The sequence below is a fragment of the Schistocerca nitens genome, chromosome 1, assembly GCF_023898315.1.
Source record: "Schistocerca nitens isolate TAMUIC-IGC-003100 chromosome 1, iqSchNite1.1, whole genome shotgun sequence".
NCBI lineage: Eukaryota > Metazoa > Arthropoda > Insecta > Orthoptera > Acrididae > Schistocerca > Schistocerca nitens.
The window spans coordinates 581,267,608-581,286,117 of NC_064614.1; the positions used below are offsets into that span (position 1 = coordinate 581,267,608).

At 41.5% G+C, this 18,510-nt stretch overlaps 1 protein-coding gene across 1 annotated transcript in view; it reads right to left on the bottom strand.

The window, feature by feature from the left end:
* Positions 1-18,510, bottom strand: part of LOC126255497 (tyrosine-protein phosphatase non-receptor type 13-like) — a gene marked incomplete at its 5' end in the record, with an annotated part of 225,591 nt that continues 207,081 nt past the window's right edge. Inside the window, 4 exons of the mRNA XM_049955400.1 lie at positions 1-328; positions 4,320-4,469; positions 8,623-8,971; positions 14,700-15,066. Of these exons, the coding sequence (XP_049811357.1) occupies positions 200-328; positions 4,320-4,469; positions 8,623-8,971; positions 14,700-15,066 (995 nt within the window). The remainder of the gene's footprint in view (positions 329-4,319; positions 4,470-8,622; positions 8,972-14,699; positions 15,067-18,510) is intronic.

Below are 18,510 nucleotides of genomic sequence, written 5' to 3' on the forward strand. Positions count from 1 at the left end.
TTCTTTTTAGAGGGTATTTATTCTTGCAAATAACTTTTACTGAAAGCCAAGGTATAATTAAATACAGTGACTGTACATTTTAAAAATAACATCTTTGTTTGCAAGATAAAATTTAACACAGATGCTTAACAGATGTTATGTAAAATATCCTTGGTAAGCGGAACAATAACTATAGCTTTTCTTTTTAAGCTTTCGTAAGTCACGTGGTAGGTGTTGTAAGTTCTTGTTTGTGTTTCCTTAGAACTGTAATGCCAATTGTCCCCCGTATTTTTCTCAGAAGGTCAATTACATCTGCTGTACTCATAGTCTCAACATTTTCATCATTAACCTGAAAATAACACATAAGTTAATACATATTACTTTTGAGAGAGATAGAGAGAGAGGGGTGGGGAGGGGGGGAGTGGGCAAGGAACAAGCAGATAAAACCAGCAATTGCATAGAACAGATCTTTATCACAGTGACAATGTGAAAAATCCTCATCCTGACATTGAGTTGCAATTCTTAACAGTGAAATTTTATTTTTTGTCACATTGGTAAATGCTGAGCAGTAATACAAGCCAAGTGTCAACAATATCTCCAGAGCAGATATTTTTTAAATATCATTCTATAGCATTTTTGTGTATTTCATTCAAAGAAATAAATTGTAATACCATGCTGTCATTAAATTCTTAATTTGAATGATTTATCATTGTAATTTCATCCAAAACTACTAAACATTTCTAAGAATAGTGTTGATTCATTTTCAACACTTAACTGGTAGGTAGCTAGATTCAAATGTGACCCCCCCCCCCTCCTCTTGAAGGTTGTCCACATGAAGAATGTCTCAAAAATTGTAACTACTGAGAAAGTGGGTATAATATGGTATTAGACAATCAGCTATTAAAACTACATGAAAAAGCTGAAGCTAAATGCATTTCAGAAGGAAAAGTAGTTATAACAATATTATGAAAAGGATAGTTGCTACTCACCATACAGCGTAGACACTGAGTTGCAGATATGCACAAGAAAAATGCTGTCGGAAAGTGAGCTTTCAGCCAACAAGGCCGGAAAAAAAAAACCACACACTCACAAATCTTGGGCATTTGAATCATAATGTCGGTACATTCCTTCCTGGAAAAGTAGTTATATTTTACATGAAGACTCAACTATGAGAAAGCTTTGTGCCAGACAAGTGCCACATTTGATTTGTTGAATGTTATGCAAAAGTAAAAACAAATCTCTGTGCAGTTTTGGACCATTAAAAGAGGAAAAGATCCAATGGATTTTGTGTGTATTGTTAATGATACTTTGCTCCATCACTTATGCAAGTAACAAAACAGAAATTGCAGCCTGTGACAACACCGAAAGAGGCAAAATCCATTTCATCAAGGAGTCTTTGTCTCAGATTTCCTTGCAAAAGATGAGCAGTAACTGGTAAATGCCTAGCGAGGTTTTTGAATCAGTGGAGTGGGAAAAATAGTAAGAAGAGATCGTGACTGCAATAGTGGAAAATTTTTTTTGTCAAGACAGTGTACCTACCCTCTCTTTACTCCAGTAATGGGGAAACTGATGGATCTGAAGTATGAATGCGAACTCTGTTCAGCAGATTTGACTTCCACTCATTCTCCTGCTCCCCCCCCCCCCCCCCGCAAAAAAAAAAAAAAAAAAAAAAAAAAAAAAAAAAAAAACTGGAAAACACTTTGGGTTCAATGAACAGAAGTGTGGCAGCTGAGCATGGGTACTCTGCAAAGTTTTCACTGTTGAACTTTGTTGCATTTCATAAGTTTATACTGCTGCAAAACACCCAAAAAGTGCACCGACCAAAGAAAGACAAGGTCAAGAAGTGGGGGCAGTTTTTATCTTAAACTGCCAAGCAGAGAACTTTTTTCATCTTGCCCTTATACATGTTGGGTTGACATTATGCATTACCACATGAGCAGAACAAATGGAGCAGAAAAATAAGTGCATCCACTAAAAAGCTATTTAGTTACAGGACACTAGAACGTAAAACAAAGATTACCCTGACAAAAGCCTCAAAATGTTAAGTGAGGAACCAACTAAGACTCTGGCTGCCACACACATAGTGATGGATGTTTCACCACCAGGCCAGGCCACTGTGTCAGGTGTGAGGATCTGCTGTGGCTACCAGTAGCCTTGTGGGACTCTAGTCAGTTTCTAGAGAGGTTTGTGAAATTCGTTTTCGGGATAATGTTTGATTATATTGCTTCTGCAAATCGGATATTGCTGCACTTGCAAAAGCAAGTTATTTCTTAAAAAAATAAATTGTAGTGAGAAAGGAGCAAAGTGTGAGTAACATGCAAGGTCAAGGAGCATTAATGGCATACCTTTTGGGATGGAATAATGACAATATTATGAAATTGCTACTCATCATATAGCAGAGTAGTTGAGTCGCAGACATGCACAGCAAAAAGACTACTCGACATGTAAGATTTCAGCCAGTAGACTTTCGTCTGACATAAACACACACACACACACACACACACACACACACACACACACACATATTCACAGCAAATGCAGCTCAGCACATGACTACTTTCTCTGACTGCAGCAGCCAGTGACTCTGTGTGTGTGTGTGTGTGTGTGTGTGTGTGTGTGTGTTTGTTTCGGAAGAAAGCCATCTGGGTGAAAGCTTACTTGTCTAGTAGTCCTTTTGTTGCGACACAATATCTCCACTATTCGGCGTGTAGCAATTTATAATTTCATAATATTGTCAGTGACATACCTTCCGTGTGATGTAGAAAGTTGTAAATGCAAAAAATGTATACCAAATTTATCTGATGGTGATTTTAGTTTCAAACTTTTATTATCTTTTTCTATTACGATTTGCTTGACATGAAATTGTATCTGTATTTCCTGAAGTAGCAGTTTGTAACTGCTGGGACTGCTGATCATAATAATGTCAATGTTGCTCAATAGATATTGAACCATCATTGTAGCGCTGGCCTGTTTTACTTATTGAGGCCAAAGAAGATGTCCTCAAAAGAATAGCTGCATTCAGTCCCATTTAAAACACTCATGGTGCTTCTATGCAATTTTGTACAGTCTGTCACTGCTGCTTGTATGTTGTCTGTCACATGTGCCTGTCACCACTAGATTTTTTACTCACTCAATTCTCTTCAGTTACTTTTCTGCACAGGTGGATCTCAGTTGTGATATTAAACCTGCTACAAATATTTGCTTTAAGGGTGTCAGGTTGGTTTCAAGGTTCAAACACTGTCTGTAAAGTTTGTTTTTTATTGAGTGCCACAGCCACAAATTAATTGAAGGATGTTTTCATTTTTCTACCTGGCTGTAATAAAATTACTGTCTTTAATCAGCTGTTTTTGACTGTTTGCAGATATTAGTACAAATGACAGTGATATTATTACAACCAGGATGGAAAATGGAATTGTGTTTCAACTGTCCATCAGTGCTGTTGATGAGAAATTTTTACTCTGGGTTGAATGTTGTTTCAAAGATTTTTGTCGTGCCCAGATACATCTTCAGTTTTTGATGAATTCTGTGGTCTCTGTTTGCATTGTTTTTATTTTTTCTTTGCTTTCTTTAGAGTGCTTCAGATGCCACAGGTATGAACATTCCCTCTACTTTGTGAAGAATGCTATCAGTGCTGGATAATAGTTGCACACATTATTTTCAGACACCTGATTATGTTATTCACTCTTCAATTTGATTTATTTTCTGCATTTAACAGTTTAACCTATGTCAGCCCTTTGATATTTTTGCCACTGTTTATCTCACTTTTATTTTAAAGTATTCTTTTCTGTCCACACTGGTATGCCACTAATTTATTTTGTTTCCCTTGTTGTGTTAATTAATTTTATGTTACTATTTTATTCTTTATTACTTAGTACAGAAATAGAAAATTTTGGGTGGAATACATCTTATGGAGGAAATGATGAGCAGTAGATGCGCATATAAATGACAATTTCAAGAGGAATATGTGGCCGAGACATCTCTTCAAGTTGTCGGTTGGGGTAATTGCTTGTCGTGCAGGAGAAGGAGCAGTTTAAAGGAAGAAAGAAGTACAATGAGTAGTGTTACAAGTGCTTTCAGTAATGCAGTCATTAGAGATGCAGCACAAGCTCTGATAGGACAATGACGGGAAAGGAAGATTCCCCTGTCCTTTTTAAAGAAACTATCGTAGCAACCAGGAAAACCTAAATCTGGATGGGGATTTGAACACCATTTCTCCTGAATGAGAGTTCATAAGTGTCTTAACCATTGCATCATCTCAAATGGAAGGTGGTGTGATAGGACAGATGGAGACTACTAGTTAAACAGCAGCTAATTCTCAGGACATGGTTGCAGAACCTTACCATTAGAACTCGATCACCAGCCTGCAGGCGACCGTCCTTGGCTGCTACACTGTCAGCATAAATTGCACTTATGTAGGTATGTTGCCCATTGCCTTGTAAACTGAATCCCAATCTGCTGTTCCAGCCGCGAGTTAGCTCTACCATGAATATCTGAAAATGTAGTAGAAAATCAAAATAGTTGGGATTTTAAAATACACATATTGATGAGAAGTGAACACATGGTGGAATGAAATCTGATGTTTTTCTATTTTTCATGCTTTAAATGATAGAACAACGTTTTCTATAATTAATCAAAAAGAATTGCGTTAGCTATTTTAATACACTGGTGACTATGATACTCAGAACACTATGTCAGAATCATGCAGAGTACATTCCTAGTTGTAAAATTTAACTATTTTGTGAGCAGCCATAAGAGCTGAGTGAAAGATCAAGCAAAACAATGCCCAAGATGAATGTTAGCAAGAGAGAAGGAGACCTGTCTGCCACTGGTCAATAGAAGAAAAATGTGGAACAGTACTCACTCTCATACCAACTGAAGAATGCTGCTGAAGCTGTAGTTTTTAGGATTTAAAAAAATTTTCATGAGAAACTCGGCACATACACATAGAACAATCGGATAATTGAAAATCCTGAAAGGAGTAAAACCAACAGCTTGAACAGAAAAGATATTGGGGATGCAAATAAGGTGTTAACTTGTGTTGTTCATCTGAGTACTCAAATTGATGAATGGTTGTCTTTTCAATACCAGTGTTTGAAAAGAAAGGAAGCCATACATGTGCTGTAGAGAAAGAAAATTCATTCCAAAAGTTAGATTGAGAGTATCACAAAACTTTACAAAAGGCTTAACTCTTTTATAAGAACTAAAATTGATTACAAATTTAGCTCCATGTTAAATAATTAAATTCATGTGGCTTTTCAGGCTTTACATCTACATTTATACTCCGCAAGCCACCCAATGGTGTGTGGCGGATCTGTTGCAAATACACTTCTCGGGTTTGCCACTGGATTGTATTGCACAAATCCCACAACATTTCATCGATGCAACTGCTGAACATCTTTAGGTGGTGGTAGTTGTTGCTGTAACAGCAACAAGATGGGACTGATGATAAACGCATGGCAATGTCAAAATTTATCAGGCCAATAGCAGCCAATACTTGTGGCAGGAATATGCTCGCAGTGGGAGCCACAGAAAGGCCTTCTGCATGTGCGCTGTGGGCAATGACTGTGGTGCCAGACAGTCCTGTCGTTAAGAGCTGAATTAAAACTCAGCAGTGTGTTATGTCAGGTCATGAATCTGTTCTTCTTTTCCCTGTTTTGGTTTAATGGCAGCCAGTGCTGGATTCCGGTTGGCAAGTTTTGAAAACCTGCTTCCATGTTGATAAAATTGTCTGCTGTACGGATATGTGTACCCTCTTTAACAATACAACCCCAGAGAGATGACACTGTGGGTAAAATTTCAGTCTTTTCGCAAAACATACGATGCCCCGTAACCAGGCAATACTCTGCTACCGCTGACTTTACCAGGTTGCCACAGGCATGTGTGATGCAGTACCCTTACATGGCTCAGCATGGTTGCCCAATATAAGATTTTTCACATTGGCATGGGGGTCTTATACACACCACATTTCCTAGGGCCAAGGTCATCTTTGACCGAGCACAATATATTCCTCCATTTTGCAGTGGCGAAAAAACACACTTAATGTCGTGCCTTTTGAGAATTCTTTCTATTCTTGAAGACATGTTGTCAAAATAGGCCAAGAACACCAATGTAATAGGTTTGTCTGCATCTTTATTTACATCCTTGCTTTGAATTTGCTTAGAACGGAATGCATGGTGTACCTGTCTATAGGTATAGCCATCCTGTTGGAATACTGTTCTTAGGTGTTATAGCTCACCAGGTAGACTGTTTGTATCTGAGACCATGTGTGCTCTATGAACCAAAGAGTGTAAGACTCTTCTGTGTTGTGCAGCATAACAACAACTTGTGGCTTGCTTTGACGCTGTATCATTATTTATGAAAATACCTCTGCAGGGCTTGTTAGAGCTTATCAGCAGTTAGTCTGAAAAATACATTGTGGCATTGTTTAAACATGTGCTTAACTCAACTTATTTCTTATTCAATGACCAGTATTATCAACAAGTGGATGGTGTTGGTATGGGAATTCCTCTGTCTCCCATGGTGGCAAAGTACATCATAGAAGACTGAGGAAAAAGCACTCAGCCTGCAAGTCACAAACCTTCCTGCTTCTGGCAGTATGTAGACGATACATTTGTGGTGTGCCCCTACGGAATAGAGACAGTGCCTGTGTTTCTCTGGCATCAGAACTCGTTCCATCCGAATTTACAGTTCACAGTGGAAGTGGAAAAAGATGGCATTTTACCATTCCTGGATGTCATGGTCCAAAGAAAAGCCGATGTACACTGGGACCTAGTGTCTATCGCAAAACAGCTCACATGAAGCTATATTTAAAGGCCACATGTTGTCATCACCCTGGGCAACATAGTCGTGTCGTACGCTCTTTGGAGCACACAACACATGTAGTCTCAGATGCTGACAGTATACCTGGTGAGCTACAGCACCTAAGAATGGTAAGTCAACAGAATGGCTATCCCACTAAACAGATACACCAGGGCTGTAAATGAAGATGTGGAGGCACCCATTGCCGTTCTTGCCCTATTTTGGTGGCACGTCTTCAAGAATAGAAAGAACCCTCAAAAGGCATGACAACAAGTGTGTTTTTCAGTGACCATCAAAATGGAGGAATTTATTGTGCTTGGTCAAAGATGACCTTGGTGTTAGGAAACATGGTGTGTATAGGAACCCATGCCAATGTGGAAAACCTTATATAGGGCAGACATGCCAAATCATGCAAGAACGTTGTCACACGTGCATGGGGCAACCTGATATGTCAGCTATAGTGGAGCATTGCTTAGACATACACATGTTTTACGAAAAGACTGAAATTTTATCCCCAGCATCATCTTCTGGAAGGCCACAAATATCCGTACAGTGGACAATCTTATCAACTGGGATGCAGGTTTTCAATTAAGCGCCACCTGGAATCCAGCACTGGCTGCCATTAAATCAAAACCGGCAAAGTAAGAACTTCTGTTTCATGACCCGATGCAACACACTGCCGAGACTTAATTCAGCTTTTAACCACAAGAGTGTCCAGCAGCACTATGATTGCCACAGCACATGTGCAGAAGGACTTTCTGCAGCTGCCAGCAGGGGGGCACTAGGAGCACTGCTTTCCTCCAACTGCTAGCCTCTTTCCACGTATGTGTATTGCCAGCTCCTGGCCAGATGAATTTTGATGCTGCCATCCAATCATCATCAGTTGCATCTTGCAACAGTAACAGTAGCAACCACCACCACCACCACCACCACCACCATCACCACCTCCTCCTCCTCCTGAAGATGTCAAGTAGTTGCATCGATGAAATATTGTGGGATTTACACAGTACGATCCGTTGCAAACCTGAGGAATATATTTGCAATTAAAATAATGTGAGCAAAAATCAAGTGTTTCAAGGTGAAAGAAATGATAAAAAAAGCAACACTGTCAATTATGAAAAAATGTAAAGTAATAGAACTAACTGCGGTGAATTTTGTAACAATGAAAGATTGTGAGCTAATTGTTGATCAAATATAAATATGTTGGTGGCAGCAGCCATGTGGGGCTAGTTATAACGAACTGATTGTATCTTTTCTTCTTGCACATCGAAGTGAACACTGGGAGAATTAGTGTCTCAGTAATTAATCAAACGCTAGAACAACACATCTTGCAACAAGTTAAGTACCGCAGTTTTATGTTTAACATTACTGCCTCCATCTCTAGCACATAGTATAAGGATCTGGATTTTGGTACCATGAAAATCACCTTGCTGATCTTATTTAATATAATTATTGATTCTGAATATATTTTGATGAAATATAAATGTTAAAAGTCTCATTATGTGTCCGACCCTTGATTTTCAGCATTTGGCTGCAAAGTGTGACACTGTCAACATGTATTTGAAATCCTTTACTAAATGGCTTCTCACACCAGATGGGTCTCATAGTGTCCAATAAGTATATGATAGAGGTTTAATAAGTGGCAGTTTTTTTTAAGGGAGAGAACACTGAAAGCAGAAAAAGTAGTGACTGCCAAAGTTAATATGCTAATGCTTATTAAAGGCCTTATTCTAACAGAATTGTACAGATGAACACCCTGTTGATGAGTAGCAGCACATGGTTTACTGATGACATATATCCTACAGCATGTAATGCTTTTGATGGTGAGTAACTGAATGGCCATACCTGATCGCCTGGTTCATAATCAGCTGGAAGGTTAGCATCTGGTGCCCTTTCTGCTTCTGGTAGACAGTGTAATCCATTTGTGGGACCATTGCCATCTTCTGGTGTGAAAACCACTCCCTTCCATTTCAGCAGTCCCCCAGCACCTGCCCCTGAAGTACCAGTACCTGCACGATCTGACTGATTGCGATGCCCTGTAGCATCGACTGCAGACTGGTATGCTGGATTACGATAACTGAATGCAGTACTTGTGCTTGATGTAGATGAGAGTGGTGGCATGCTCATGGGCTCAACAGAGTCAGTGGCTAGTGGCATTATGTCACCGCCACCACTACTGCTGCAGCAACTGCTACTAAAACACAAAATTTGAAAATACCAATAGAGGCCTTGCTGTAAGATCATGACAAATATATTTTACCCTATTTGGTTTCAGTATCTTCATAAGTGGAAAGTCAGTTTGAAAGTGGAAAGTGGGTAAGTGCAGTGTATTTTGAGGTGGAGTGGAGGAGTGAAGAACGAAGGAAATAACTGCAGGGTGTATCAAAAAGAATCATCCAATTAAAAAAATTGTAACTATTGTGTTATGTGAGATATGTGCATGAACAATGTATTGTTGGAAAGAGCAAACTCACGTGTATTACATGGTTCCTGCTATGTAGCAGCAGTGAGAGTCCATTTCAGTTCTAGTGAAAATGGTGTCGGGAAAATGGAAAGCGTTTTGTATTCTATGTTTTGCGCACTGCGGGCCAGTAATAACTGTTCAGCGTGACTTTTGTACTAGGTATGGTGTGGTGTGGATCCTCCTACAGCACAGAGCATTAGATGATGGCATGAACAATTCTGAGAAACAGGTTGTTTTTGTAAAGACAAATCACCAGGCCGCCCCCAAGTGTCTGACACAGAGATTGAACACGTCCGCCATAGTTTCACAAGGAGCCCACAAAAATCCATTTGCTGTTCAGCTTGACAGCTCAACATGAGAAATGGAGAAATATTCCTGTGATGCACATTGCATCCAACATTAAATGAAAGAATTCACTGCATGATGGTAAAGTAGACTTAGGCTGTCATTTCATGTTTGCATGATTGCTTTTGCATGTCAATAACACAAACTTATTTGGAGAAAAACATACTTTTGGCTTCTGTTATTGTATACTGCTTGAAGCCATCTACTCAGCACACCAATACAGATGGTATAAATTAAATTGTATAGATAAAAAAAATCTACTCAACAAGTAGTGGCAGAACATACACATAAAAGACTGTTGTAATTGTTAAGCTTACGGAGACTGTGGCCCTTTCATCAGGCAGAAGGGTTTAAGGGGAAGGAAGAAGGGTGAAGGAAAATGACTGGAGAGGTCTAGGGAAAGGGTCAGATTTTTGGAAAGTCACCCAGAACTGTGGGTCAGTGGAGACTTACCGTATGGGATGAGAAAGAAAGACTGATTGTTGGGGACCGCATCAGACGAGATTTGAAAACCTGAGAGCTTAAAGGTGGAAGACAAGGTAATATGCAGACAGAGATTACTGCTTAAACATCATGCATGAGTTAATAAGAGTGCAAAGCTATGTGCATTGTACGTAACAGAGGTGGGAGGGGGATGGTGAAAAATAGACAGGAAAGCAATGAAAGGTGTAGAAAGCTTAAACGGAGTGAAGCGAAGAGTAGCTACAGTGAAGAAATGCTAAGACAGAAGAAATTTACGTAAATTAAGGCCAGGTGGGTGGCAAGAATCAAGGACATGTTGTAGTGCTAGTTCCCACCTGTGGAGTTCTGAGAAACTGATGTCTGTGGGAAGAATCCAGATGGTGCGTGTGGTGAAACAGGTGCCAATGTCATGTTGTAGAGCATTCTCTGCAACAGGATATTGTGATTTGGCAGTATACACCTTCTGCCTATGCCCATTCATGCTAATTGATAATTTGGTGGTAGATATATCAATGTAGAAGACCGAACAGTGTTTACATAATAGCTGGTATATGACGTGTCGTTTCGTAGGTGGCTCTCTCTTTGATAGGGCTATTGTAGGTGGTGGTAGGAGGGTGCATAGGGGAAGTCTTGCAGCAGGGACGGCCACAGGGGTAGGAGCCATAGGGTAGGGAGACGGATGGAGAAGGAGCATAGGACATGACAAGAATATTGTGGAGATTGGAAGGAAGACGGAAAGCTATTCTAAGTGTGGTGGGTAAAATTTCAGACAGAATGGATCTCATTTCAGGACATGATTTTAGGAAGTCATGGCCCTGTTGAAGTAGCTGATTAAGACATTCCAGACCAGGATAATATTGAACCACCAATGGTATGCTCTGAAGCTGTTTTGTGGAGGAATTAGCAGTACCAGGATTGGAAGTGATGGCCCTGGAAATCTGATTTTTAACTGAGCTAGTGGGATAATTACGGGCTGAGGTGAGAATGGTGGTGTATTGCTGTAAAGAGCCTACCTTGGATGCCAAGGCTGTGTGGGATGGAATGTTTGACATGGGGTGGATGGCAACTGTCAAAATGTAAGTACTTTTGTTTGTTGGTAGGTTTAATGTGGACAGAAGTGGGTAGCTGGCTTTTGGTGAGTTGATTAAGATGAATAGGATTGATGTCATAGGTTTGGAATCAGGTGGGTGCTGGCTAAGAAAATGTTCAGAAGCCAACAGACCATGTATGTGGGGGATGTTGGTACAGAGAGAGGTGGCATCAATGGTGACTAGCAAGGTGTGTGGTGGGAGTGGGACGGCATGGATTTCAGATGATCCAGGAAATGGTTCGTATCTTTGCAGGGGAGTCTTTGTACTATGGGTTGCAGGTGTTGATCAACTATGGCAGATATACGTTTGGTGGGTGCTTTGATTCCAGCACCTATAGGACGGCCAGGATGATTGGGCTTGTGGATCTTAGGATGAAGGTAAAAGGTGAGGGTGCATTGTTTGTGTGGGGTGAGAAGTTCTATGGATTGAGGTGTTAGTCCTTGTGAGGGGCCTGAGATTTTAAGAAGGGACTGCAGGTTAGTTTGAATCACAGGCATGGGATGTTGACGGCAGACACTGTATGTAGAAGTGTGAGACAGCTGCTGTAGACCTTCACTAACATACTCCTTTCTGTCAAGTACTACAGTGGTAGATCCTTTATCTGCTGGGAGGATAATTATGGAGTCATCAGCTTTTAGGGAACATAGAGCCTGGAATTCTGCCGAGGACAGGTTAGGGTCATACTGTAGGGACCTGAGGAAGGGGTGTGAAGCAATGCTGGGTGTGAGGAAGGCTTGTAAGGGATGATTTTGACATAGTGGTGGTGTATCAAGTTGAGATCGTGGTCTGAACTGTTCAACGCAGGGTTCAATGTGAGGTTTACTGTTGGAAAGGTTTTGGGATTGGGTTGTGAAGTGATATTTCCAATGGATATTAAGTGTGAAGGAAAGTAGGTCCTTCAACAAAGCGGGGTGATCAGATGCAGGTTTAGGGCTGAAAGTGAGGCCCTTGGATAATACAGATAAGTCAAGAGTACTTTAGACGAGAGGTTATGCACATTGTACTGTTGTGATTGGTTCTTGGGATTATGGGTTATTCTTGGTCTGGGAGGCGGAGGTGAAGGCTGTGCGATGTTAAGGAGATTGGCCAAGCTCAGTCTGTAGGAGAGGAGTGGTGGTTGATGGTGTGGCTGATGGTATGGCTGTTTTGGGAGCTGCAGAGGGGCAGGAAGGGAAATACCACTGTTCAGGTAGTTTAGGAGAAGATGGGACAGCTTTTTGAGGTGAAGTCTGGCATGTTGTTGCAGTTTGAAGTTGGCTTGGCAGATGATACCATTCAGGGAAACATGAGGGGCAGATAACTGCAGGATTTTGTAGAAAGAGAGAAACCTGGTAAAGTGGAAATTTGCTGATGCATGTAGGTCACAGATTAGCCAAGTAAGAGCAAGATATTTTCGTACCTGAAAATGTAAAAGAGCCCACCATTTCTTCTGTCTCAACATTTCTTCACTGAACTACCCTTTGCTTCCCTCTATTTTATTTTTCTACAGCTTTCATTGTCTTTCCCGTCTATTTTTCATTGCCCCCTCTCACCTCTGTTATGTACAATGCACTTGGCTTCTCATGCTTATTAACTCATGCACGATGTTTTAGTAGTAATCTCTGTGTGCATATTACCTTGTCTTCCACCTTTAAGCTCTCAGGTTTTCAAATCTTGTCTGATGCAGTCCCCAGCAATCAGTCTTTCCTTCTTATCCCATACGGTAAGTGTCCCCTGACCCACAGTTCTGGGTGACTTTCCCAAAATCTACTCCCTTTCCTAGATCTCTCCAGTCCTTCTCCCCTTCATCCTTCTTCCTTCCTCTTCACCCCTTCTGCCTGAAGAAGGGGCCACTGGCTCTGAAAGCTTGCCAATTACAACAGTCATTTACGAGGTGCGGCTAGGAAAAAACCGGACTGATGCTGGAAAAAACATTTATTTACATTTATTTACAATTTCATGTTATCTCCTTCAATGTACTCTCCTCCTCGGTCTCTACACCGCTCCATACGAATTTTCCACTGTTCATAGCAATGCTGCAGATCATTTTCGGTAAGTCCATACATTACTTCTGTCGCTTTTTCTTTTACTGCTTCAACAGTCTCAAATCTAGTTCCTTTCAAAGCTGACTTGACTTTAGGGAAAAGAAAAAAGTCACAGGGGGCCAAATCAGGTGAGTAGGGTGGATGATCTAAGATGGGAATGTTGTGTTTTGCCAAAAACGTCTTCACTGACAACGCACTGTGAGCTGGGGCATTGTCTTGGTGAAGGATCCACGACTTTTTTCTCCACAAATCGTTCCATTTTCTCCGTACTTGCTCACGTAGGGTAGCCAGGACGCTAATGTAGTAATGCTGATTCACTGTTTGTCCCTCTGGTACCCAATCAATGTGCACAATTCCTTTGATGTCAAAAAAAAAAAAACAATCATCATTGCCTTGAATTTTGATTTTGACATTCGTGCTTTTTTTTGCCGTGGAGAACCAGGAGTTTTCCAATGCATCGATTGGCGTTTAGTTTCGGGATCGTAAGTAAAAAACCACGATTCATCGCAAGTAATAACATTTTGTAAGAAGGTGGGATCACTTTCATTGTTTTCCAGGATGTCAGAACAAATCATTCTTCGGCGTTCCTTCTGTTCAATTGTGAGACACTTTGGAACCATTTTTGAACACACTTTGTTCATGTTGAAACTTTCATGAAGAATCTGCCTAACACTTTCCTTGTCAACTCCAGTTAACTCAGACACTGCTCTGATTGTTAAACGGCGATCTTGTCGAACAAGTTTACCGATTTTTTCAATGTTTGCATCAGTTTTTGCTGACAATGGTCTGCCAGTGCGAGTGTCATCACTGGTGTCTTCGCGGCCATCTTTAAATCGTTTAAACCACTCAAACACTTGTGTTCGCGATAAACAATCATCGCCGTACACTTGTTGTAACATTACAAACGTTTCACTTGCAGATTTTCCTAGTTTGAAACAAAATTTGATGTTAACACGCTGTTCTTTCTGTACACTCAACATTTTCCGACGCACAGACAAAACGTCAACTACTTAAAACAGACGCCACGGGCAGACTGAGTGCAGGAGGCAGATGAAACTCGAGCAGTAGGCAGAGCGAGAGTCACGTGACAGGCCACGCGACTTTCAGCCTTATTGCATTCGTTTTATTGTTTCACCAGTACTAGTCCGGTTTTTTTCTAGCCACACCTCGTATGTGTGTGTTCTGTTGGCAATTGGTGAGTAGATATTTAACTATCCAATTTAATACTTTTGTCAGTAATTGATTGTTTTCATTGTTATATCAGATAGCATAAATTGACACACAGTCCATCAGCTACAGCAGAAAACATTGGATTATATAAAAAATCTCACTGTGATACAAAAATAAAGTTATGTAACCTGTGTTATTACAAATTTACATGTGCCACAAAATATGTCATAAACATGCTCTTATGAACATCTTTTACTCAAAAATGTCTTTCTCCCTCTCCTACCCTATATTTCAGACCATAGGTAGAATTCAAGAGTGAAGAATGAGTATGTATAGAAAAGTGTGTAGGTTTACGGGAGACCTTACCTGTACCTAGGGCAGGGACTTCCAGGTGCAGGCTCAGGAGGTGGGTCCCCCTCATCCTCTTCCCATTCAGCCTCCCCGCTGCTCCCAAAAACCAGACGCGGTTTCCGCGTCTGTGGGGTCAGGCTGCCCACTGCTCCACAGAGATCGAGGAAATTTGGCCTCAGGGGTTTCACAGGCTCTCCCACACTTCCTGCTGTTGATGAAAAGCTGCTGGCATGCCCTCTGGCCCGTGTGGAGTCGGCATCAGCATCGGCACTGCTCGAACATGTCAGTGTGTTGCTGTTGTTTTGTGAGTGCTCCTCAGACGAGTCTGAAGTACTCGTCTGACTCTGACTCGATACCATGTATTTTTGACCAGCTGGCATTCCTGATGGGCATTGAAGAGTATGAGTTTGCATATTTCTCTGATTTGCGCATTAGAGAATAAGCTACAATTTTTTGTTATTTATTGCACACTTTTAAAAAACTGAAATACACTCCTGGAAATTGAAATAAGAACACCGTGAATTCATTGTCCCAGGAAGGGGAAACTTTATTGACACATTCCTGGGGTCAGATACATCACATGATCACACTGACAGAACCACAGGCACATAGACACAGGCAACAGAGCATGCACAATGTCGGCACTAGTACAGTGTATATCCACCTTTCGCAGCAATGCAGGCTGCTATTCTCCCATGGAGACGATCGTAAGATGCTGGATGTAGTCCTGTGGAACGGCTTGCCATGCCATTTCCACCTGGCGCCTCAGTTGGACCAGCGTTCGTGCTGGACGTGCAGACCGCGTGAGACGACGCTTCATCCAGTCCCAAACATGCTCAATGGGGGACAGATCCGGAGATCTTGCTGGCCAGGGTAGTTGACTTACACCTTCTAGAGCACGTTGGGTGGCACGGGATACATGCGGACGTGCATTGTCCTATTGGAACAGCAAGTTCCCTTGCCGGTCTAGGAATGGTAGAACGATGGGTTCGATGACGGTTTGGATGTACCGTGCACTATTCAGTGTCCCCTCGACGATCACCAGTGGTGTACGGCCAGTGTAGGAGATCGCTCCCCACACCACGATGCCGGGTGTTGGCCCTGTGTGCCTCGGTCGTATGCAGTCCTGATTGTGGCGCTCATCTGCACGGCGCCAAACACGCATACGACCATCATTGGCACCAAGGCAGAAGCGACTCTCATCGCTGAAGACGACTCGTCTCCATTCGTCCCTCCATTCACGCCTGTCGCGACACCACTGGAGGCGGGCTGCACGATGTTGGGGCGTGAGCGGAAGACGGCCTAACGGTGTGCGGGACCGTAGCCCAGCTTCATGGAGACGGTTGCGAATGGTCCTCGCCGATACCCCAGGAGCAACAGTGTCCCTAATTTGCTGGGAAGTGGCGGTGCGGTCCCCTACGGCACTGCGTAGGATCCTACGGTCTTGGCGTGCATCCGTGCGTCGCTGCAGTCCGGTCCCAGGTCGACGGGCACGTGCACCTTCCGCCGACCACTTGCGACAACATCGATGTACTGTGGAGACCTCACGCCCCACGTGTTGAGCAATTCGGCGGTACGTCCACCCGGCCTCCCGCATGCCCACTATACGCCCTCGCTCAAAGTCCGTCAACTGCACATACGGTTCACGTCCACGCTGTCGCGGCATGCTACCAGTGTTAAAGACTGCGATGGAGCTCCGTATGCCACGGCAAACTGGCTGACACTGACGGCGGCGGTGCACAAATGCTGCGCAGCTAGCGCCATTCGACGGCCAACACCGCGGTTCCTGGTGTGTCCGCTGTGCCGTGCGTGTGATCATTGCTTGTACAGCCCTCTCGCAGTGTCCGGAGCAAGTATGGTGGGTCTGACACACCGGTGTCAATGTGTTCTTTTTTCCATTTCCAGGAGTGTATTGGTATTTCTAAAAAGTACCATAAAATCATTGATCTTTTTTACTACAAAGAACATAAAGCAGTATGCATTGGACTGGGTGTGTGGAGCACCCTTTCTGCTATATACACTTTTCTGTATTAAATTTTGCACCAATCACCCACGTGAAGAAAATTTTACAAGATAAAAGTGGTCTAAAGTATGTCATATACACCCACATATGGACAGAAATGAGAGGGGTTTTCCAAGAGACACAAAGAGGTGTTAGAATGGGAGGTATTCACAAACAGAGTGAAAATAAATGTGGGACTGTGATACTGTGCTATTGGTGTAACCTAAAATCAAATGTTCCTCTGGAAATATAACAAAAACTTGTTTTCTATCTATTTTTTGCTCTAATGTTTTATGGTACTGGAATGCAGAACTGGGCTTCATTTTCTCCAAGACACGCATATCACGATCGTTACAAACAACGATGAATGAGTCTTCTGGCATATGTTTGACACTAAACACTTTGTCCTGATATGTGGAATGAGGAGAAAGAAATACAGTGCAAGTATTAAAAAGTGTGCTTAGACTGAAATTTCTATATTACTAAACAGCTAACTTGTGGCACAGTCCCAGTTACAGTTGTCTATCTAACAGCTCGAAGGAGCAACAAAAAGTTGATTTTCAATGTTTCATAAAATTACTGACTGAATTTAAAACTTTAAAATGCTGTCATAACCTACTTGTTAAGAGCTACAACCATGTGTTAAAATTTTAGCACAATATATCATTAATTACAATTAGGAACGGTTTATATGTCTTTCGACAACATAACTCGTGGCACACAAGTTACCCAGAATATATTCACCCAGTACATTAGAATGAGAGCACTTAGTGTCTTCTGACCAAGCTTTACACTTAATTTCAAACCTCTCAAACCATTTTTTCCCCAACATTCCCCCCACAAAATGATGAAAGAAGAAAGTTTACAGCGTACTACATTTTCACTGTTCATGCAGTAAAACAACAGCATCAGGCACATTCTGTTCACAACATCTGCAGATGGTACATTCTATTCACAACATTTGCAGATGGTATCCACATATACCACTGAATATAATGGAAAATTGTATCATTGTACAACACTTACTTTGGGAGATACAATATTTTATACGTCTACATCTACATCTATATTCTGTAAATCACTGTGAAGTGCACAGCAGAAAGTACTTCCCACTGTAACAGTTATTAGGGTCTTTTTGTGTTCCATTCACATATGTAGTGCAGGAAAAAAGATTGTTTATATGGCTTTGTATGTGCTGTAATTAATCTGACCTTGTCCCCACGATCCCTGTGCAGCGATACATATGGGGCTGAAGTGCATTCCTAGAGTCAATATTTAAAGCCAGTTTAGTTTCTTCAGTATCTCTTTGACCCTCTGCCACAGGTCAGGGAAATGTGTGACCATTTGCGCTGCCCTTCTCTGTATACATTCAATATCACATGTTAGTCCTATTTGGTACAGGTCCCACACACTTGAGCAATACTCTAAAATGGGTCGCACGAGTGATTTGTAAGCTATCTTCTTTGTAGACCGATTGCTTTTTTCCCAATTTTTTACCTATGAAGTTAAGTCTGCCACGTGATTTGCCCATGTGATCATTCCATTTCATATCTCCCCAAAGTTTTACACTCAGATATTTGTACAAGTTGGGTGATCCAACTGTGTCTCATTGATTTTATAGTCATATGGTCCCAACATTTATTTTGTTTTATGAAGTTCACAGAAGGATCTGACAAGGTAGTTCTAGTCTTTTAAGAATTGGGGAAGAGATTTAATGGTAAAGGACTATTTCAATATTAAATGTAGCATAACAGCAAAAAAAAGTTTACATTTTTCCTGTTGGTAGTTTTATCTACTTTACTGCTGCTGGAACAAGCTCAGTTG